We start from the raw sequence: 23,404 nt of genomic DNA on the forward strand, positions 1-23,404 counted from the left end.
TAGCTTTACTGCTAACCGCTTCTATGATGTGATTGGATGTTGCCCCAGCCAGTCTAGATCCAAGATATAATTTGGCTGTCACAAATGTATTTATTCTTATTCATATTGTGAATGTAGTCTTTATTGTAAAGCTATACAATAGACAAAGCATTATTTTGGTGGTTTCATTTTTATTTTTGTCTGTAACAAATTATCACCATGACAAATTTGATGTTTTCTCTGAAATATTTGTTTTTAATTAGCAAAAAACCATTAGAATACAAATATCTAATAAAACTAAACCATGTGCAGTTGACATTGTCTGAAATCCTTCTGACTGATTATCATCCTGAACTCTATTCAGAAACCCTTTAACGGCCGTTCAGCTCTCGCTCTCTTTCAACAGAGATACATCATAAACAGTTGGTTTCTTGTTCAGAAAAACTGTCAATTTTAACACTTTCAATACAACACAAAAATAGCTTAGAACAACATTTGTTGTATAAAGGTAGCTAACACACTAACCATTAAAAAACATTCTCTCTTGAAGCATATTTTCCTACGTTTCACTTTTCAAAGACTACTCTGCACATACAGTTGGCCCATCATCTCCCCTCCAGTCTGGATCCTGATTAGCACCATAATCTGATCAGTATGGAGCGAACATGGACCCGCACTAATGCAGCTTATCTCAGATCTGATTTCAACAGTGATTTGGTCACATATATGAATGAGAATAGATTAGGCGTCTCTAGAACAAACATTTGTAATGTTATTGAAGGCATATCCTCCACCCCACCTCCCACAAAGCTAACTGCCATTTTCTCATACAACTCTTGTCGTGGAAAATTACAAAATTAGACATACTATGCTGTTTTTACTTCGAGAATTGTTCATTGTTATATGCTAGTGTTTTTTTAGCTGATGCAGGCTTGTCTTATGTGACTTAGTCATACGTCTGGGCGTACAGATAAGAGCCGGGTGCGACCTAAGTATCTGACATACCGTTTATACTATCTGCAGGAACTCTTCTGTGTGGAAACTTGCATGAAGGAACAAACAAGCTAAACACCTTTTATACACTATGTTCCCCACACCTGTTTGCACACATCTGCGGACTGCCACATAGACAAAGAGGTTGGACTTTTCTATAAAAGCTGAGAGCCAATTCTGTTTGTTTGAGCTTTCAACTCTGGACTATGTTGAGTGGATTGTTGACTGCTCCATTTTTACAAATCTTATAATAAAGTAGTTGTTTGAAATAATCTACAGTCTCACTTTAGAATTTCCATGACACTCTCGAAAGACATTGAACAAAATACAAAACTGAATGTACAACTTTTCCCATGCAAAAATAAAAGCTGATCAGTACCCAAATATATAAAGTACCAGTCAAAAGTTTGGGCACACCTACTCATTCAAGGGTTTTTCTTTATTTGTACTATTTTCTCAATTGTTGAATAATAGTTAAGATATCAAAACTATGAAATAAAACATATGGAAACACGTAGTAACCAAATAGGTGTTAAACAAATGAAAGATTTTTAAATATTTGAGATTCTTCAAATAGCCACCCTTTGCCTTGACAGCTTTGCACACTCTTGGTATTCTCACAACCAGCTTCATGAGGTAGTCACCTGGAATGCATTTCAATTAACAGGTGTGCCTTGTTAAAAGTTAACTTGTGGAATTTCTTTCCTTATTAATGCCTTTGAGCCAATCAGTTGTGTTGTGACAAGGTAGGGTGGTATACAGAAGATAGCCCTATTTGGTAAAAGACCAAGTCCATTCTATGGCAAGAACAGCTCAAATCAGCAAAGAGAAACGACAGTCCATCATTACTTTAAGACATGAAGATCAGTCAATGAGGAAAATTGTAGTCGCAAAAACCATCAAGCGCTATGATGAAACTGGCTTTTATGAGGACCACCACAGGAAAGGAAGACCCAGAGTTACCTCTGCTGCAGAGGATAAGTTCATTAGAGTTACCAGCCTCAGAAATTGCAGCCCAAATAAATGCTTCAGAGTAACAGACACATCTCAACATTAACTGTTCAGAGGAGATTGTGTGAATCAGGCCTTCATAGTCGAATTGCTGCAAYGAAACCACTACTAAAGGACACCAATAAGAAAAAAGAGACTTGATTGGGCCAAGTAACATGAGCAATGGACATTAGACCGGTGGAAATCTGTCCTTTGGTCTAATGAGTCCAAATTTGAAATTTTTGGTTCCAACTGCCATGTGTTTGTGAGATGCCGAGTAGGTGAACGAATGATCTCTGCATGTGTGGTTCCCACCGTGAAGCATGCAGAACGAGGTGTGATGGTGCTTTGCTGGTGACACTGTCTGTGATTTATTTAGAATTTAAGGCACACTTAACCAGCATGGCTACCACAGCATTCTGCAGCGATACGCCATCCCATCCCATCTGGTTTGCGCTTAGTGGGACTATCATTTGCGCTTAGTGGGACTATCAACAGGACAATGACCCAACACACCTCCAGGCTGCGTAAGGGCTATTTGACCAAGAAGGAGAGTGATGGAGTGCTGCATCAGATGACCTGGCCTCCACAATCACCCAACCTCAACCCAATTGCGATGGTTTGGGATGAGTTGGACTGCAGAGTGAAGGAAAAGCAGCCAACAAGTGCTCAGCATATGTGGGGACTACTTCAAGACTGTTGGAAAAGCATTCCAGGTGAAGCTGGTTGAGAGATTGCCAAGAGTGTCATCTGTCTTCAAGGCAAAGGGTGGCTATAAAATATATTTTGATTTGTGTAACACTTTTTTGGTTACTACATGATTCCATATGTGTTCTTTCATAGTTTTGATGTCTTAACTATTATTCTACACTGTAGAAAATATTAAAAATAAAGATAAACCCTAGGACGAGTAGGTGTGTCCAAACTTTTGACTGGTACTGTAAACAAGAAGCAAACAGAACAAACAAATAAACAATACATATAAATACAAAATATGAATATTTGAGAAGTACATACATATTGATGTCTCTGAGCACTCTTGGTCAAATATCACTGGCAGACACTGTAGCAGAGTGTATGCCAGAGTACTACAGTTGAGACATAGTTGAGTTTTGGTTAATGTCCATGTTATGAATTTGTAACTCCTTAATCAAAAGCCAATAGGTTTAATGTTATAATGTTAATTGAAATGGGCTTATAATAAGACAGGATCATGCTTATGACAAGTCTTATAATGCATTATTTTTATGAAAACATAATTATCCCTGTTGGCTTTGAATAAACTGTCAGACTGACTGAGATGAAAAACCTTTTCAAATATAAAAATTCACCAAAAATCTCCAAACTGAACACTTATGTTTTGTTAAGACATCCATGAAACTTGCATTCTTATTTACATTCAAGCAGTCTTCTTAAAGAAAACACAATTTAATTCATAGACGTGCCATTACCATACACTACATTAAACAAGGTGGGAACACTCATTTATAGTATAATTTTGAATAAATTATACATTTTTAAAAATACCGAACTTTCATTGCTACAATTCACTTTGGCTTCTCTATCTGAGACAATCTGACAGCCATTTGTAATTTTTGCCTTTCTTTTTCCGTGCATCATTAGTTGAATTGAGTTGAACTTTTGATGGATGCGTAATGTGTTGTTGATGCGTTTCATCTGTCCGTCTGTCTGTATGTGTGTGTGTGTGCTGGCCCGGCCCAGGGGTACTGGCCCTAAGCTTGGCTCTCCAGCAGTGCTCGGTGGATCTCCTGGAAGGAAGGCCTCTCCTTGGTGTTCCTCCTCCAACAATTCAGCATGATCTTATACACAGAGTCAGGACACAGCACTGGCTGGGGAAGGTAGACCTACAACACATAGACAATCAGGTACAACACAGTAGAACATAGGCAGGTAGATGTACAGCAAAAGAGAGTGAGTCACGGTGAGTGTGTGTGTGCGTGTTTCTCTCACCTGTCGTTTCTGATCCCTGAAGAACTCGCCAGTGTTCTCTATGACCTGTTCGTCAGTCAGCTGGGAGTAAGGCTGCTCGTTACAGAAGGTCAGGGTCTCCCACAGCGTCACCCCAAATGCCCACACATCACTGGCTGTGGTGAACTTTCCCTGGGAGTGAAGAGGCAGAACAACAGACATTAGGCTACGTAAGTTATTGATTTCTATGGCTTAAAAATGGGATAGTTCAACTGATAACCAAAACCTTCATTCACTGGCCCATTACAGTAAACATAAGCGATTTAATGTTTTATCAGGGATTGCACTCCAGTTATAACAATGTAGTCAGGTTAATAATGTGAATGGTCTGATAGCCAGTGGCCTCATTCCGTGAAGTAAACTGAGGTATCTACACTATGTATGACCATCAGGGGGGCACCACGTCTCACCAGTTTCCATCCCTCCCTCCCTCCTCACCAGCAGTATGCTCTCCCAGGACATCCATCTTATGGGCAACACGGCCCGGCCCTGGATGCGGTAGTAGTCTCCGCTGTACAGGTTCCTGCTCATGCCAAAGTCAGCGATCTTAATGGTGTAGTTCTTCCCCACCAGACAGTTCCTCGTGGCCAGGTCTCTGTGGACAAAGTTGAGCGAGGAGAGGTACCTCATCCCTGAGGCAATCTGAGTGGCCATGTAGCACAGGTTACTGTAGCTGAAGCAGAGAAGAGAAAGAGAGGAGAGTTGACACCGGCTGGAATGCGGTTTCAACCAATTAGCATTCAGGATTAGACCCACCCGTTGTATAATATCATCACATAGCCTTGTAAATGTGTAAATACAAACTGTAATACAAAACATCTTCTTACATCACATTTCTACATGTTCTCCTCCGTTTGGCACCGCATCAATGTACTGTATCATAAAGCATGATATATTTTTACAGTTTTGGCATGTCAAAGGGTGAAAATGGCATATGGTGTAACTGTTCGAGGTTGAATTTAAACAACAACAGTATTGTGAATTGGTGTAATTCATAACAAAAATTTTAACTTTGGCACACATTTGAAAAACACTAATATCATATGTTGCAACCAACCTTAAAATGCATTTTTGGCTACATAAATAGTTTTTTCTTAAAGGGTCATGATATGACATCAATGCATACTTTGTAGTGGGCCCTTCAATTCAGAAGAAAGTTAATCAAATCTGCCACAAATGCCGAAAAATGTAACATCTCTATCATCTGTCATGACAAGGGATCATTTTAAATGTCATATGATACAACCACTAAAAACCTATTAAAATGGTGTATAATTTAAAAAATATATATAATCTGTTATTAAAGACTAAAACTGCCTTGTGACATCCTTTTAAAGTAGAGTTAAAAGCAACGGTCTCAATTATGTCTGTTTTCAGTCACACACCTACCTAGACTGACTATGTCATTTCATTTGCATAGCCAGGTAAACAGAACAGTGGACGTGATAACTTGCAGTGACAGACTTATCGAGAGGCAATTTAGGAGAATTTAGAGTTCACATTATCCATTCCGATAGCTGGGCTTATTAGCTATACCATTATACAGGTTCCTAGATGACATGTGTTAGTCAATAGTGTAGGGTAATCTGCATTAAAATATATATTTGGAAATAAACTATAAAAGTCTCAATCATTTCAGATTTGTAGTCACATGAGGTGAACTAAACCCCATTTGATAAAATCTATGTGCGGTATAAATCTGTAGAAATGTCAGTAATAATTTCACACTAGAACAACATGCACATGCCAAATAAATATTTAGTATGTGTATGTATGCCTTAAGATCTGCTTGATTACGTCAATAGCTTTCAAAGCCTGCCCTCTGGAATTAAAGGGGCAATCTGGGTTTGGTACAAAATATTTGATCATTTTGATCTCATGGATGGTCAATCATTTCCTTCATAGCTCCGTCTATGAATTTGAGAGTTGTTACATTTTTCCATCTGCAGCCCATCGCTGTTGACTAAAGTGCTGCTTTGTTGTTGTTTGAATCCCAGATTCCCCCTTTAAACCTTGCTCATAGCATTACAGACAACGTGGTGAAACGTCTATTATCCATTCCCAAATGCTTCCAGTTACAGAAATATTATTTTCCCCCACAAACAACAATCTCATTTATACAGGACAAAATTATTTTTGAAAGTGTTTGTGTTTTTCTTTTTTACAGGAACTTCTATATAGACAGTTCCCCAAAATCAGTTTAACCAGTGAGAACCACAATATGGCTGCATGCAACATATCACTCATTTGCATTTCTCAATGTGAATGCATCTGAAATAGTCTCTAAATCAGGGTTCGTCAACTAGGTTTGGCTTCAGGCCAAATTTCTTCTGAGCTAATAGTCGGCGGGCCAGGACATAATTAGTATATAATATTAGCAATTATAATTGGCCAACACTACAAATTGAAAATGTTTAACACATCTGATTAGTACATAATAAATTCAGTGACAATAACAATAATTTTGATCTGATTACGCTCATAAAATCACCATGTCTCTATTCAATTATTATTTTTGTCTATTTCTCTGTGCCTTGATTGGTTGGGAAAAGCAGGTCTACGTAGCCTACTGTAGGCTACACTTGTTTTTTAACATCAACATTGGTTCAGAACAAATAGCTTGAAAGCAAGGGAAAATGTTGCTCTCAAAAAAGTATAAAAAAAGGTGGATAATCAAATTGGAAGTTTCAGGATAGAATGTACAGAGAGATATGCATTCATTTCCCCATATTTTCCCAATGCCAAGCCAGTGTGTCTTATTAGCAATGAAAATGTTGCTGCAAATAATTCAATCTCAGACGTCATTATGAATCTAAGCATGGAACTTTCAAAGTATCTTGAAATGTTAACTGCAAGCTACCCACACACACAGCTTTTTTGGCTGACATATTCTGTCACTTAAACGGGTTAAATCTGCAGTTACAAGTAAGAGGGAAAACAGTCGTGGACAAGGTGGAAAAACTTGAGGCTTTTACTAGGAAGCTTGAGTTGTTCAATTTAGACAGAGGGACCAGGCCGCTGCATTGTCACAGAGGTGATGGAAGATTACATCAAGCTGCTGAGGGACAACTTCTCCACCAGATTTGAAGGCTACAGCATGCCCAAGGATATAATTGCGTTTGTACGTGATCCTCTCACAGTCCGCCCAGGTGGATAATTCTCCTCCCTTGCTAAGAAAACGATACCCTTGCTGGATGAGGCCGCAATTCAAACTGAGCTGATAGAATTCCAGACGTCGAGCCAAATCAGCGATGCACTCAGGGGTGCCAAGTCCTTGTGTGCGTTTTGGGTGGCATGCTCAGAGGAATACAGCACAATAAAGAAACTTGCATTTTATGTTCTAACAATGTTTGGATGACTTACACCTGCGAGTCCTCATTTTCCTCTTTGAACGCAATGTAGACTCACGACAGGAACCAGCTTTCACATAAGTCAACCGAGGATTGCCTGCACATCAAAATCACATCCATCTCACCCGACACACACACACTCCCCCCTCCCCTCACCCTTACCAGACAGTGGGTGCATTGCTGATGAGCGCTAGCTGTCCCTCAGGTTCATGGCGGGACAGGAACTGGTTGAGGTCTCCATTCTCCATGTACTCTGTGATCATGCAGAGGGGGTCACTGCAGATACACACTGCCAGCAGACGGATGATGTTYGGGTCCTTCAGACGAGACATGATCTTAATCTCCTTCAGGAAGTCGTTCCTGATTATAACATAGGAACACAGACAAGGGCAGAGGTTAGAAGTCAGAGGGGAGACTTTGAGAGCTTTGATTAATATATGGGAATATATCTCACAACACACACATTCAAAATGTGTACGGGTGCTGGAAGAATCACTCAAAAAACATGTCTATGTGGACAATACATTTGGGATCAGCATGTGCAGACATTCACTGTATTCTCTAATCAGGAATGTGGCCCCCCTCACCTGGCGTTTTTGTTAGCGTCTGCTCTTAGCATCTTAACAGCCACCAGTACTGGCTGGTTGTCACTGATGTCGAAGGAGAAATCCTCATCCATAAACTCCTGCATGCCCTCTGCCTCACACAGGTGGACCTGTAGGGGGACGAAACATGGAGACTCAACACACTACATCTAATGGTCACTAACGATGGTTCTAAAGAGCCACAAAGGTTGTGAAAGCTTTTTCTCGAGCTTAAATCACRAGATGAATCTATTCAATGACCCTGATCAATGTTCTTTATCTCAGAAGGGCATAAGAAATTAGTTTAATTGATGTAATGTAAATCATTCACAGAATTGATTTCTGTTTACTATGCGATGTCCAGAGAGCACAAACCTCTCCAAACTGTCCCTCGCCCAGCTTTTCTTTAAAGGTGAGCAGTTTCCTGGGGAACTCTTCCACCGCCACATCCTTCCCTGACAGCAGGTCCATGGTTAGAGCAGGGACCGCGTACGTGTTGCCCCCGGTTACGCCCTGCAGGTTGACGATGTCTGCCTCGGCATAGTGAGGGACTCCGTCCTGGGCAAATGTTGCCGTGGGAGCCTTGGAGGCTGTCACTGCCACCACTGTGCTAGTTAATGCTGGAACCGGAGAAAAGAGTTGAAGATAAAATCAGCAATATGACATGATAATACACAATAGGGCGACTTCATGCTTACAGAACACAGACATCCAATTTTTTCAACCTCCGTAACCCAACTCCCGCATATGTCTTTTCTGGTAATTTAAACCCTGCCTTTGTGTATACTCACCGGCCTCCTCCGAGCTGTGGGAGAACTCAGGCAGCTTGCGTATCAGTCGTGAAGGCTCCTGGTAGTCAGGGCCCAGGGGGAAGATACGCTCGTAGGTGGAGCTAGACTCCTGTTCGCTGAGTGCTGACGATGATGAAGGGTTGTTGTGGCTGTAGGCGAATGTCTCGCTCTGTAGTGACAGACTAGCAGTTAGTTCATCGTCCAGCATCCGCCGCGAGGCCTAGAATAAAGGATGCTGGGGTGAAGAGACACATCTGACCAGTCCTGATTGATCAACACATGGCAAATAGTAAGATTTGTATAATATTTTGCATTTCCTGATAGTAGCGAACAGTCACAAACTAACTTTCACATTCAGAGACATGGTGCATCAAAACGCTTATTGGCTCAGATTAAACATGTGTGAACAGGTGGGATCTCTCACCTTCTCCAGCATCTTTTGCCAGACCTGCCTCCAGAGGATGATGACGATGATGGCGACGAGGATGAAGATGATAGCCACCAGGCAGCCAATCAGAATTCTGGTGTTGCTGTCGTCTATTTTGTGGGTGGGGTCATCCCCTGGGGAGGGGATGGGGGAAGACACCATTCGATTGGATGATAGAATTAACCTCTACAGGATTGGTGGGTCCCCTCGGGACGGTTGAGCTAATGTAGGTGAATGCGATTAGCATGAGGTTGTAAGTAACAAGAAAACTTCCCAGGACATAGACATATCTGATATTGGCAGAAAGCTTAAATTCTTCTTAATCTAACTGCACTGTCCAATTTACAGCAGTTATTACAAGTGAAAGAATACCATGCTATTGTTTGAGAAGAGTGCACAGCTATGAACTTAAAAAGTTATTAATAAACCAATTAGGCACATTTGGGCAGTCTTGAGACAACATTTTGAACAGAAATGCAATGGATCAGTCTAAAACTTTGCACGTACACTGCTGCCATCTAGTGGCCAAAATCTAAATTGCACCCGGGCTGGAATAATACATTATGGCCTTTCTCATGCATTTCCAAGACAGTACAAAAAAAAATATGCTTGTTTTTTTCTTTGTATTATCTTTTACCAGAACTAATGTGTTATTTTCTCCTACATTCATTTCACATTTCCACTAACTTCAAAGTGTTTCCTTTTAAATGGTATCAAGAATATGCATATCCTTGCTTCAGGTCCTGAGCTATAGGCAGTTAGATTTGGGTATGTKATTTTAGACGAAAATTGGGGAAAAAAGGGTCCGATCTTAAAGCAGGAAGTGGGTTTTGGCCACAGCCATTTCTCACGGGTGGGAGTGTGTGGTAAAAGAGGTAAAAACTGATAAAGCGTGTGTGCAATGCATGTGTAGTGGGAACTGACCTGGTTGAGTGCTGGTGGGGGGGCCACTGCCAGTCTTGGGTGGAGCCAGGGTAGTATTGTACATGGCTGTGTCTGGAAGAGAGTAGACAGACGTAAATCACAACAAAGCACTGATAATACTTTACAGATTAATATTCAAACCAAACAAGGTGTGTTTTCTCTACAGCACATGATTTGGAGGTGATCTCATGTGTGTGTGTAAACATTTACCGGACTGGAAGGTGATTTCGCTAAACATCATCCAGGCATCAGCGAAGTAGAAATGGCACTTCATAGCACTGGCCATGTGATTGGCCAGAGAGACAGTGATGAATCGGGCGCTGGGATTGACGTCGTCCACCACAGGGCTGAAGGAAAGGGGCGTGGCCTCCCAGTCAGCCTCGGAACGGAAGTAACACACCACCTGGCGGAATGCCTTGATATGCCGCATGAACATGTTGTTACAGTGCACCTAGAGACAGAGAGAGATGGGTGAGCAAGAGGGGAATACGTTGTGAAGAGTGAAATCTGTGAAAATGTGTTCTGGTGATTGGAAAAAGGGTCAAGAAGCTGAAAGATTTAGAACTGTAATGCCTGTTATTTGGGAATAATAAAAAAAAAAAACTCCCCTTACACACATTGTAAACAGCTGGGAGATAACAGCCCCTGACACCCACACACACACACCCACCTTCATGGTGGTGAAGTTGCGTGTGCGGTCGAACTCGAACATGATCTCCACGTATCCGTTGGGGAAGCTCTCGTTGGTCCAACCTACGTAGTCGTAGCCAGGCCACACATTGTAGATGTGGCTGTGGGTGAAGTCATCTAATCCACACATCCCATCAGTCAGCTGGCCCAGGCCCTCCGTCATACTGGAGATGGAGAAGATAGAGAGAAGAACAGATAAAGATATAGCTCAGAGTTTGAGGATTTTGAAGTAGTCAAAATACAAACTAAAAATATGTTTTTTGGGGTGAACCAGAGAGTCTCTGTGTGAACTGTCCTTAAGGAGACCTGACAACGTGTAAACGACTACTCGACAACCTTGCTTGACACACAATAATTGCTATTTTCATGTTTAATTACCAAGTATTTATTTTACAACGCACAATATTCATTTTGTGAAAGGGAAGCTTGAGAGAAACTATTCCGCTATCTGTTTGTTCAACTTCCCTCCACCCACCACTAGGTGGCAGCATCATCTTTTCCACATTCAACATCTCATCTTGGCAGTGGTATCAAAACCTGAGCCATTTTCTCTTCTCAGACTACATTCACAGACTCAAACTCAGAGAGAGAGGGAGAGAAAGAGAAGCAGAGAGCGAAATAGAGATAGACAGACTTCTATAGCAGAGACAAACTGAGGGCAGCGTCATGGAGGAAATTATTCAGCACACAGTGGCTCAAACACCAACACAGAAAGGCAGCAAGGATACCCATATAGTCATTTATGTTCTCAAGAAGTCAAGTTTTAGTCCAAAGACACTGACTCAAACTCTCCCACGCGTTCCTGCACCAGAAGCCATGTGTGGGTGTAATTGTCTCCGTGTGTGTTCGTAACACTCCAGCGCATTACTGTGCAGAGAAGCATTCTTGTGTGTGTGGTTATGTAATTGTGTGTGTTTGTGTGGTGTTGTGGTGTGTGTGTGTGTGTGTGTTGTGGTTGGTGGTGTGTGTGTGTGTGTGTGTGTGTGTGTGTGTGTGTGTGTGTGTGTGTGTGTGTGGGTTGTGGTTGTGTGTGTGTGTGTGTGTGTGTGTGTGTGTGTGTGTGTATGCGTGGCAAAACCACAGGACCCATGCCTTTGCGCTGTCTACATCCTGCCGTAACAACAGCAACCAGGCAATAACAGGGCCAGCGTGGAACCACAACTCCGAGATTGGTGAAGGAAGGACAAAAGGAGGAGAGAAAGAACTGAGGAGGAGGTTGGATAAACCGAGAGAGAGGAGGGATACTTTAAGACAGGAAGAATGAAAAGGAGAAAGAATAAGGAGATGAAGAAAAAGAGAAAGGAGGAAGAGCAAGATGATGAAGGAGGATGAAAAGTAGGAGCGATGCACACCCACCTGTAGATGACGGCTCCGTCGTACACCGAGTCGTTGAAGTGGACAGGCTGGCCCTCTAGACTCATCTGTTCTCCTGCTGGAGCGTTGTAGGACACCAAACCGTCTGACAGAGAGAGGGACTCTGTATTAGCCTATTGAGCTGAAACCTAAGCACTGTTTGCCGTACTCTGTGTAAAGGATGTCACACTGTTTCTTAGCGTGTACAACTTCCTCCTGATTCCACTCACACTGAAGCTCGAACTCAGGACCTCTGCCTTGCTAGCACACGTGACCACCCTTCTGAAGCGTCTTACCAGTCAGTGCCATGTGAAAGGCTAGCAATTCGGCGGCGCAAGTGGCGACACTTCAGGCTGAGGAGTAAGTTTCACACATCCCCATGTGCTACATATGTCTACCTATGGTTCACAATAGGGAGCTCCTCCACCTCTCCCTCTCTCCTCCCCCTATCTTACCGAGCCATTCACAGCCGTAGAGCTCCACCCTCATGCAGACGTTCATAGAGTGGTCTGAGACGGGCATGAACCTCACGAAGCGGGCGATGATCGGAGGCTCCAGGTCCTTCAGCATGATGTCATATGCATTCCTGTTCCCCTCAATGACCTATAGCCATGTCACCCACAGATAATAATCAATCAATCAATTAGCCTAAATAATAAGCAATAACTCACACATTCCAGTTCCCTTAACCACCTAGATCGCCGTCACAAATCACCAGTAGTACCATTATCAATCAATATTTTATGATCAAATTTTTATATTCCTGTCCCTGTCAACCAATAATCAACTTCATCAATAATCAATAACTGATTGATTACCTGTTTGCCTTGCCTGTTCCTCCAGGAGATCCAGCGGCTGCCGTCACGGCTGTATTTGATCTTGTACATCTGGGCGAACTCGTTGCCGATGCCCCCTGCGTGGCGGCCCTGGGTGCCCACCAGGGTGATGAAGTGGAGGGAACGCAAGTCTATCTGGAGGAACTCCTTCAGGCTGTCTGGTTCCACCGTTCTCTCTGGACACCACGCACCATCACCCTCCTCAAAGTCCAACCTGAGAGAGGGATGAGAGGAGTGGGGAAGTAGAGGGAGAGAGAGGAGAGAGGAAGATAGAAAAAACACATAGAAAAAAAGGAGAGTGAGAATGAGCAAAAGGGAGGCAGAAGAACACAGAGAGAGAGAAAGGGTGGAGGGAAAGGAGAGGTGAGTGGAAAGTGAGTGTGGTGGCTGGATGTCAGTTCATACAGCCTATTAAACAAGCACCTTTGTCGTAAATTAATGTGAAAGTGTTAATTTAGGGCTGAGCTGGCAAGGGGAAGCTAGGTCAGAATAAAAATAACATAGATTATGTTCCTTACACTGAGTGCAGGCCACCCACACTCTCCAACATGCACACATATGCACACACACATTCACTCTCTCTCTCTCGGTTTCTTTCTCTCTTGCTCTTTCTAGGCTTATCCACAACAAGCTGAGAGCGGGAATTGATGCGCAGTTTATTGAAAACACACACACGAACACACGCTATTGAATACTTTTGTGTGTGAGTGCATACGAGTGTACATGAGAGTTCATGTGTGTAGTTCTGGGGGCGCATGTATGTGTCCAGTCTACTAAATTGAAGTTGAGATGTATGTATGTATACACTGAGTGTACAAACCATTAGGAACACATGCTCTTTCCATGACATAGACTGACCAGGTGAATCGAGATGAAAGCTATGATCCCTTATTGATGTCACTTGTTAAATCCCCTTCAATCAGTATAGATGAAGGGGAGGAGACAGGTTAAATAACTATTTTTAAGCCTTGAAACAAATGAGACACGGATTGTGTATGTGTGTCATTCAGAGGGTGAATGGGCAAGACAAAAGATTGAAGTGCCTTTGAATGGGGTATGGTAGTAGGTGCCAGGCGCACTGGTTTGTGTCAAGAACTGCAACGCTGCAGAGTGTGTGTGTGTGTGTGTGTGTGTGTGTGTGTGTGTGTGTGTGTGTGTGTGTGTGTGTGTGTGTGTGTGGTGTGTGTGTCTACGGTACCTGCCGTATCTAGCAGCAGTCGACTCAGACCACTGACTGGAGGCTGAGATGTCTTCATCCTGAATCTGCCCTCCTGACATCCCCAGAGGGTACCGACACACACCTACAACACAAGACAGCTTTTAGTACACACACATGCAAACACACAGTCACGCACCACACACACCCAAACATGTGCTCAAGTATGAACAACCCGTTATTGAAACAATGTAAAGCATAGACATTAGCTCAAGGAGCTACCACAGGCAAAGTTACTCGTCACGCGAGCACGGTTCACTGGACCACCTGCACTACACCAAGGTGTGTGGTGGTAACTCTTGCTGAGGTCTCAGACATAAACACACAGTCTGTATTGACCTGGATTATGTGTCTAATCTCATCCACCTGGTGCCATGGTTTTAAATACTATATACTGGGTTTTAATCATAACTCCCCCAGCCCAGCCCAGCCRAGCCAGACCAACCACAGTGGTGGTGTCTATAAACAATAGACCTTCAGACATTAATCATTATTATGAATTATTATAAACCACAGACATACACCCTCCTACTCCCTTCCTCTAAAATCAAATCTCGAGTCATCACAATCTGAAATTGAGAGAGAGGTGGGCGTTTAGTCAGGGTGGGKACAAAAACACATCCCCTTTCCCCAGCACTAAGAGTGTGGTTGCTTTATTGAAATAAAGAGCAGGGATCCGTTCAACCTCTCTGCCAGTGCAAATATAAGGGGTAGTGAGTGTGTGTGTTTTAGAGAATACCCTCTTGCTCCTGTGTGGTCTTTCCCCTGTAGCAGAGTGGAGCGATCAAAGTTAACTGTGGGCGTTTGAACATTTCATCCTGTTTCACTGTGATCCGCTGGGCAAGCGGGTAACTACTTGTGAAATAGAAGAGATGGTATCTTTGAACTTTTACAAGCCTGAAATAGAATTTCTTTACTTTGTTTCTGGAAGTAAAAATAGAAGGTGATTTTCCATCAATATTAGCCCAGAGCTGGGAGTTTATGGATTATTTATTGAGGATTATAATAATCACTGGCCATATCATTGCTTCAACGGTCTTCTCTACTCAGTAGAAAACTGATGCTAACCATTAACTTGGAAACAATTGAACCAATGTCTTCTCTGCTTTCCGGCTAAACTCTTTTCCAAACGTGTGTGTGTATACTGTAGTTCCTACAGTGTGTGTGTGATAGCACAGAGTCATGCTGGTCAGTATGAGTGGCAGAGGAAGTACAAGGGAACACTTGAGTGAGTGAGTGAGTGAGTGAGTGAGTGAGTGAGTGAGTGAGTGAGTGAGTGAGTGAGTGAGTGAGTGAGTGAGTGAGTGAGTGAGTGAGAGAGAGAGAGAGAGAGAGAGGTACAGACAGAGGTACAGACAGATGTACAGACAGAGGTACAGAAAGACAAAGGGACAGAGAGAGAGAAATACCTGTATGCTTATGTGTGTGTATACTGAAGTGTACAGAGTATGTGATATCTTGGGGTCAGGCTGGTCCCAGGGAGTAGAGGAGGAAGTGCAGGCCAGGGAGACTCTCCCTTCAGCATGGCCCCTCAGCTCACTTTTTTATCCTTTCTTTCTGTTCTCCTTCCCTCTTCCAAATGTTTGCTTAAAAATCAATATGGGGAAACCTCTCAGGGTTCGTCCTGGCAGTGACGGTGAGACTCGCTCCAGAAACAGATCCGTCCCAAAACAAAAAACTATTCCAGATGTGAGACTACCTTCTCCTCCGCACCTCCCTCACATTCTCCTCTCTTTATCTTCTCCTGTCCTCCCTCCCCCATCTCCTGCCTCCTTCATGCTTAGACAGACATGTCAGCCATAATCATCGCACACTTTTCATATTTCCAGTCTATTAGTGGTACCCTTGGTAACATYATTGCAATCAAATGTGATAACATCTGCAATTCCTCCAATAATAATGTCTGTTTTGATTCATGTGTTGTATTCGGGAACATTTCATTGGCTCTCCAGGCAGCTCTAAGACTCCATAAGCGAGCGGTGAGCAAAACATCCATAATATGTTTTACAACAGTTTACTAAACTCTGGTTAATTAATAAAGATGAAATCAAATTGATTCACACTGTAGATTATAATAAAGTGTGCACAGTACTCATTTGCACAGATCTGTGCACTTTTGCGTGATGAAAATGCTGTGCTTAAAGGTCAACTTTGGGCAAAACCCCCAAAAGAACAGCTTTAAACTGTATAACAATGCACCACCATACCAGGTCATTTAATGCTTAAAAAAAGATGAATGAGATATTTGGCTACAGAAGTGCAATTTCTTACTTATCTCTACAGCTTCCATCCAAAAACAAATCCTGTGAAATGACGTCAACACATACTGGAGGTGTTAGGTGCCAGTGGCTAACATAGCTAACGAACTAGCTACGTCAATTGTGGAGCACATGACCAGAATGACAAATCGATGAAGCACCGAAGGCAGAGCACATTTCTGTTTGAAAATTGAGAAAGAGGCAGAGTTGGACCATTTTTCATGCCGAAAGTCGACCTTTAATATATGAGTGGTGGAAGTTGGGCTTGTTGACCATAGTACAGGTGTAGGATCTTAATTTGATCACCCTGTAGCAGGACACCTTTCCTGCAATGCAGGACATTTCTAACTTGAAATGTATTTGAGGTTCAAAAAGGCTTCTGAAGTTTGCAATTTCCACTTTTTAAGAATTGATTTTACTTTACGAAAAATACATCAACCCCATCAAAAATAATCCACATAATAATTCACATTTCCTGTTGCTGCAGGATTATTTTCCTGCTGTAGCAAACTGGATCAAATATCCTACAACTGTAACGCACCACTGATCTATGAGTGAGAGGAGAAACATGAGTCCATTCACATACAGGTGTACATTGCAAACAGAGGCAGGGAGAAAGAGAACCAGAGAGAAAGAGAGAAAAATAGGGGGAGACTAGGCCTGACTTTGCATGCATTCACAGAGCAATTGATTGTTGTTTTCAGACTAGAGTTACCATGGGGCCCATGGGGCACTTGTGAGGACTTACTATACACTTGTGAGGACCAACAATTGATTCCCATTCAAATTCCTATTTTTCCTAAACCCTAACCCTCAACTTAAACCCAAACCCTAATTCCTAACCCTAATTCTAACCCTTAACCTAACCCCTTAGCCTAAAATGGCCTTTTTATAAGTGAGGACCAGCTAAATGTCCTCTCATTTCTGAATTTTAGTTGGTTTACTATTCTTGTGAGGCCTTTCTTGTACTCACAAGTATAGTAAAATGTGTACACATACACACCATCTAAAAATAAAATATCACCTCTGAAAAGGTGGAAAAATACCAGCCCTGTGTGGAGCGAGAAAGAGAGAAAAAAACATGTTTTTATTTTAACCTACATCAGATAGGTGCAGTGAAATGTGTTGGTTTACAGAGTCAGCCATACTAGTACGACGCACCTGGAGCAAATTAGGGTTTTTCACCTTGTCACTACGGGTATTCAAATCAGCGACTTTTTGGTTACTGGCCCAATGCTCTAACCACTAGGCTACCTGCTGCCCAAATATAGAAAGAGAGAGCTGGACGAACCCTCTCACATCCATATTGGCACATACTCTTACAGGTCACACACGTAAGCACACACACACCGATCCAGCTCCAAGTGGCTTCTTTCCCTCTCTCACCCCTTTTTCTTCTCTGTGCTCGTGCTCTGGCCAGTGAAAGGCAGGCTTGTTTCATAGTGTTTGCTGTCTAACCACAGGCTCCAAACACACACACCACACAACACACACACCACCACACACACCACGAACAACAACAACACCACACACACACACACACACACACACACACACACACAGTACTCTGATATTATACTCAATGTTGTCCTTGGCCATCTTGTGTAAACTGTCTCATAGCCTTTCTATTGTAATATGATGAGAACAATATCTTCATCGCAATGGCTGTACCCAGCCTTAAATCACGGGACGATCTGACCTTGGTGGGAGTTTATTTTTGTGTGTGTGTTGTGCATGCAGAGTCTGTGGTTAATGCATTCCAGACATACTGACAGCAGGATAGTATATTGAAATGGGCTTCCCATGTGTATTTGCTGGGATTGTTGATTACTCAGAAGTGGTGGAGTGCAAAGTACTAATGCACCCGAACATGGCCAAAGTTCATTTAAATTCATGCAACAAAATGTTCTAAATCCCAAATATCCCCCATTGTGGAYAATCATTTTGCTGACGGCAAATGAGAGAGAAGTCTTAATTATTTCCAGATTTCAAATCCTCTAAACTGGACAAAGATTCTCTGAAACACTCGAGAATGGATGAGGGAATTGTGCGTCTGTCTGTCCCTTGTCACTCCACAGTTTTGCTATGAGTCTCGTTGACTCAATCACAGGTCTTACTGTGTCTAACTATCATTCTGCTGCAAGGATGGAGAGGAAGAAAACAGAAGGCAGGAAATATGCATTGCTGAATTTAGTAGCAATGAGATGCATGGTGATGCCAACTTTCCCCTGTTTAAAATTCCTGAGCAGTGCAGTTATACCATCTCTGTCTTTCCCATTTCCATTCTGAGTGGGCGACATGCTTTCACTGTAGAGTTGGAGCCATAGAGACTGGAATAAGCCTGMAGTAGAGATAGATGGATAAATAGAGGTGGATTCAGGTTGGGATAAGACTGGACTGTAGATCAAGTATTAGGGATAGACTAAAGCTGTATACTGTCAAGCTGACCACTCTGCTGTATATCCGGAGCACATCTCATAAACCCGGTCAGAGACTTCTAGCAACAGAGATGACGAGATGTAGACAGGCCTGAAAACAACCACAGCACCTACCACTTCACTGCTCTGTCCCATTGGAGAGAACACCCATTTTGTATAAACCTTCTCTCTCTCTCTCTCTCTCCGTCTTCCAATATAGCAACATGCTAGTCTTAAAGATCAGCCACACTGTAGGCTGTAAAATACACGCATGAATGGAGAGAAGGGTGTGTCTCAGTGAAGGCTCTTCAGAGGAGGAAGGGGAGGACCATCCTCCTCYGTGAATTTCTTAAAAATAAAAATGGTAAAACATTTTTAAAAGTTATCATTTTTAGATAAAACTATACTAAATATAATCACATGTAACCAAATAATTGATTAAAACACACTATTTTGCAATAAAGGTCTACAGTAGCCTCGACAGCACTTAGGGTAGCACCAGGTGTAGCCGGATGGTTCTCACCCCCTTTCATAGACTTACACAGTAATTATGACAACTTCAGGAGTAGGTCCTCCAACCTATCAGAGCTCTTGCAGCATGAACTGATATGTTGTCCACCCAATCAAAGGATGAGAGAATTAATATAGTACTGAAWTCATAAAATGTGGTGAGTAGTTGACTCAAAGAGAGAGAAAGACAATAGTTGAACAGTTTCGAACAAATTAATTTCTTCCAAAATGAAAGAGAAGCAAGAGAGATTGTCATTTTTTCCCCGTTTCACTTAGGCCTACTTAGCTAGCAAATGCAACTAGCCAGTTAAGCCTACTCAAACACCCTGTTCAAACAGAGGYATGCTATGATAGCTAGCTGGCTTTGACTATCCAACGCAACACTGGAACTCTTCCAAGTCATTGTAAGCTTTTGGTTTTACTACAGTGCATTTGGAAAGTATTCAGACCCCTTGACTTTTTCCACATTTTGTTATGTTACAGCCTTATTCTAAAATTGATTAAATAAAAAAATATCCTCATTAATCTACACACAGTACCTCATTCATGACAAAGCGAAAACTGTTTTTGGACACTTTTACAAACCATTTAACTGCACCTATGTAACTACCATGCAAATGCATAGGGTTTTGGAACCTTAAGTGAAGTGGTAGTGTGCTACCACACTACCAGGCAGAAGGGTGAAGAGTGCAATATGGACTGTAAAGAGTTAAAGCTGGAATCCTTAATGGTGAAACTTCCACCTTCTAACAGGACAACGACCCTAACCACACAGCCAAGACAACGCAGGAGTGGTTTCGGGACAAGTCTCTGAATGTCCTTGAGTGGCCCAGCCAGAGCCTGAACTTGAACCCGATCAAACATCTCTGGAGAGACCTGAAAATAGCTGTGCAGCGACGCTCCCCATCCAACCTGACAGAGTTTGCGAGAATCTGCAGAAAAGAATGGGAAAAACTGCACAAATACAGGTGTGCCAAGCTTGTAGTGTCATACCCAAGAAGATTTGAGGCTGTAATCGCTGCTTCAACAAAGTACTGAGTAAAGGGTCTGAATACTTATGTAAATTTAATATTTCCATTTTTATTTTGAATACATTTGCAAACATTTCAAAAAAACTGTTTTTGCTTTGTCATTATGGGATATTGTGTGTAGATTTATGAGGATTTAAAAAAATWATGTTTAGAAGAAGGTTGTAATGTAGCAAAATGTGGAAAGAGTCAAGGGGTCTGAAAACCTTCCAAATGCACTGTAATTTATTGCCACCGGGGCACGCCGGTGTAAGCGCTAAACTGCTTACTGACTGTACACTAATGTTACTGCATAATTGTAGCGGGTTTACTAACGTGTTAGTTCTATTAGCTATGTTGACTATGAAGTTACTTTAGGTAATATGGTGACAATGATGTAGGCTGTGTGTAGAGGTATGATATGGTTTGGCTTGGAAAGTTTTTTTTGCCTGGTCACATACAGCTTATGTGTTGTGCATTGAAGTCCACAAGCGAAAGGAAAAGTTGAGAGGAGGAGAGCGCATAGATGCGAGAAGAAATACAACGTGGCTGCTATGAAAGTGAACTGTGTTTACGCGTGAGCAGGTATTCATTCTGTCGATTCTGTTGAAAAACATTCTTAAACGGAAGCAAATGGAACAAAACGGGGATAAACATACCTGAATTTGTCCAATAGAAATTCTTGTTTGCAACTGTTGGACTTGATTACACTCTACGTCAGCTCGATGGAGGCAAAAGTGTGCAATGCGGTATTGAATGTGTCATTGTCTGTCCATGTGTCACTGTCTGTCAAATTCTTCTCTCGACCTGTGTGCACCTATGTTGCAAACTTTCATTCATAGGCTAGGTTGTAACAACCTCAAGATGAGTACAGGGAAAATGTGAGTATCATGTAGTAGCCTAAACCTATCGCTGTTACATTGAACTGGGTGAATGGAATATGAATGACAGTCATCCAATACGCTGTAATAGAAATAACGCCATGCTCATGAAAAAGAAAACGTCCTCACTCGTCCCTCATTTTAAACAGCACTGGCCGCCACTGGTGTGTCCAGTGTGTGTGTGTATGTGTTTGTCACTCTACTGTTAAGACGTTGAAGTTTTGATATTTGTTCATGAATGTCCATGAAAATAAATTGTTGTTTCCCTGCACCAAGCCACAGAAAAATAAAAGTTTACAGCATATGTAACATAGCCTTTGTTTGCTTCGAGGCACCCCAGACAATTTTGTGAGAAATGTTCTGGTGTGTTTGTAGTTTGCCTGGAGCAGGCTTTAATTAAAAAGCAATGTTAATGTGGAGAACTGACTCTACAATTATCTCCCCCTCTCTCAGAGCAGACTGCCACAGCTGTAAAAGACCACGCACCACACACACACAGTCTTGTACAGCTAACCTTGTGGGGACACGCAATTCAGTCCCATTCAAAATCCTATTTTCCCGAACCCCTAACCCTAACCCGTACTCTTACCCTAACCTTAACACAAAAACCTAACCTTAACCCTAGCTCCTCACCCTAACTCTATAACTAACCTTTGCTCCTAACCCTAATTCTAACCTTAACCCAAAACCCCCTAGAAATAACATTTGACCTTGTAGAGACCAACAAAATGTCCCCAGTTGGTCATATTTTTGTTATTTGACTATTCTTGTGGGGACTTCTATTTAGACACACACACACACAAACACACACACACACACCACACACACCACACACACACACACACACACACACACACACACACACACACACACACACACACAGCAGTGTTGGCCTTGTGCCCTGCTCTTAATCCAATTATAAACCTCCATTTAATGACAACAGCTCTATAATGTTGTCATACGTACTATAGTCCCAAGTCATTGTATTTATCAGGAGTTGACTCAGATTTTCTCTCTGTTGCCTACTGGTTGTCAGTGATCCGTCTCTGCCAACAAACGTTGCTTCTGGGTTTCCTTGTAAAATATAATGGTCGTCTCATTGACATCACACTTTCCCTCAGTGAAGCACCCATAGAGTGGTAAAAGTGGAGAAAACCATGGACACCAGAACAGTCCTACTCATATCAAAGAGACAGCAGTAGCAATTAAGGCCACCACATGGACAAACACACACAAGCACGTGCACACACAGCTCCCCACACCGTTCCCATGGCAACACTCACCTGGGTTAACCTGTGAGGTGACGTCTCCTACCAGATAGAGAAGGATGAGCAACGGGAAGTGTTTGTCCCACAGGCGCTCATCCCAAACACACACACACACACACACACACACACACACACACAACACACACACACACACACACACACACACACACACACACACACACACACACACACACACACAACACACACACACACACCACACCACACACAACACACAAACACACACACAGAGAGGGTCTTCAAACCTGAAATCAATAGGAAAACAACAGACAGTCAAAATATGTCATACAAGTTGGAATATTTGGACTGTGATGAAATGAAACAGAAGTTCAAGGGTCCGTGTTTGGATCCATGTGGTATATTTAGGCAGTTGATGCGGTTTTATGCCTTTCCTCTAGGGAACCAGACCATCTGAGAGGTTCTATGGGAAAGCTACAGCTTTTACTGGAGGAATGGTTTTCATTTGCTCAATAAAGACAATAATTGCCATCTAAAAGTGGAATTTCCATTCATCATTACCTTAACACAAGCGAATAGCAAAGGGATATTAAAGTCAAACAGGGATAATTCAACATTACAGTAGACAGCTCTAAGGAATAAAACTGTACATAAAACTGTACCTATACATCTAAACATCTAATAGTAAATGTGTGTGGGTGTGTTAGAGAACTTTAGACAAAAGGAGGTAGGAATAAATTCAAAGTAAGGCAGAGAGAGAGAGAGAGAGAGAGAAAGAGAGAGAGCGGAAAGAGAGAGTGAGCGAGCGAGAGAAGCAGAGTGGGCCACCACAGACATTACCACAGTGGGACTGATTATACAGCGAGACAGAGACAGGTCCAGCAGGACTCCTCTCTTCGACAGACCCAAACAGCCAATGGTCTAACCTCAAAGGAAAAGTTGATGTCTACTCACAGTGATCTTGA

At 42.3% G+C, this 23,404-nt stretch overlaps 1 protein-coding gene across 3 annotated transcripts; it reads right to left on the reverse strand.

Annotated features, from left to right (window-relative positions):
• Window positions 1-206: 206 nt before the first annotated feature.
• LOC111972338 (discoidin domain-containing receptor 2) lies at window positions 207-22,595 on the reverse strand. Of its 3 annotated transcripts, none has more exons than XM_023999360.2 (16): window positions 22,479-22,595; window positions 14,105-14,207; window positions 12,889-13,120; window positions 12,526-12,673; window positions 12,074-12,176; window positions 10,698-10,881; window positions 10,238-10,478; window positions 10,028-10,099; window positions 9,101-9,237; window positions 8,677-8,896; window positions 8,261-8,505; window positions 7,889-8,016; window positions 7,464-7,661; window positions 4,390-4,624; window positions 3,934-4,083; window positions 207-3,827 (listed from the first exon to the last, which is right to left on the reverse strand). In XM_023999360.2, the coding sequence occupies exons 2-16, from the start codon at window positions 14,182-14,184 to the stop codon at window positions 3,696-3,698; spliced, it is 2,505 nt and encodes an 834-aa protein (XP_023855128.1). In that variant the 5' UTR covers window positions 14,185-14,207; window positions 22,479-22,595; the 3' UTR covers window positions 207-3,695. The 3 variants fall into 3 exon arrangements, with proteins under 3 accessions (XP_023855128.1, XP_023855126.1, XP_023855127.1); XM_023999358.2 differs by having other exon boundaries at window positions 9,101-9,213; window positions 22,479-22,550; XM_023999359.2 differs by having other exon boundaries at window positions 8,677-8,845; window positions 22,479-22,550.
• Between the last annotated feature and the right edge of the window lie 809 nt (window positions 22,596-23,404).

The sequence above is a fragment of the Salvelinus sp. IW2-2015 genome, linkage group LG13 (assembly GCF_002910315.2).
Source record: "Salvelinus sp. IW2-2015 linkage group LG13, ASM291031v2, whole genome shotgun sequence".
Classification (NCBI taxonomy): domain Eukaryota; kingdom Metazoa; phylum Chordata; class Actinopteri; order Salmoniformes; family Salmonidae; genus Salvelinus; species Salvelinus sp. IW2-2015.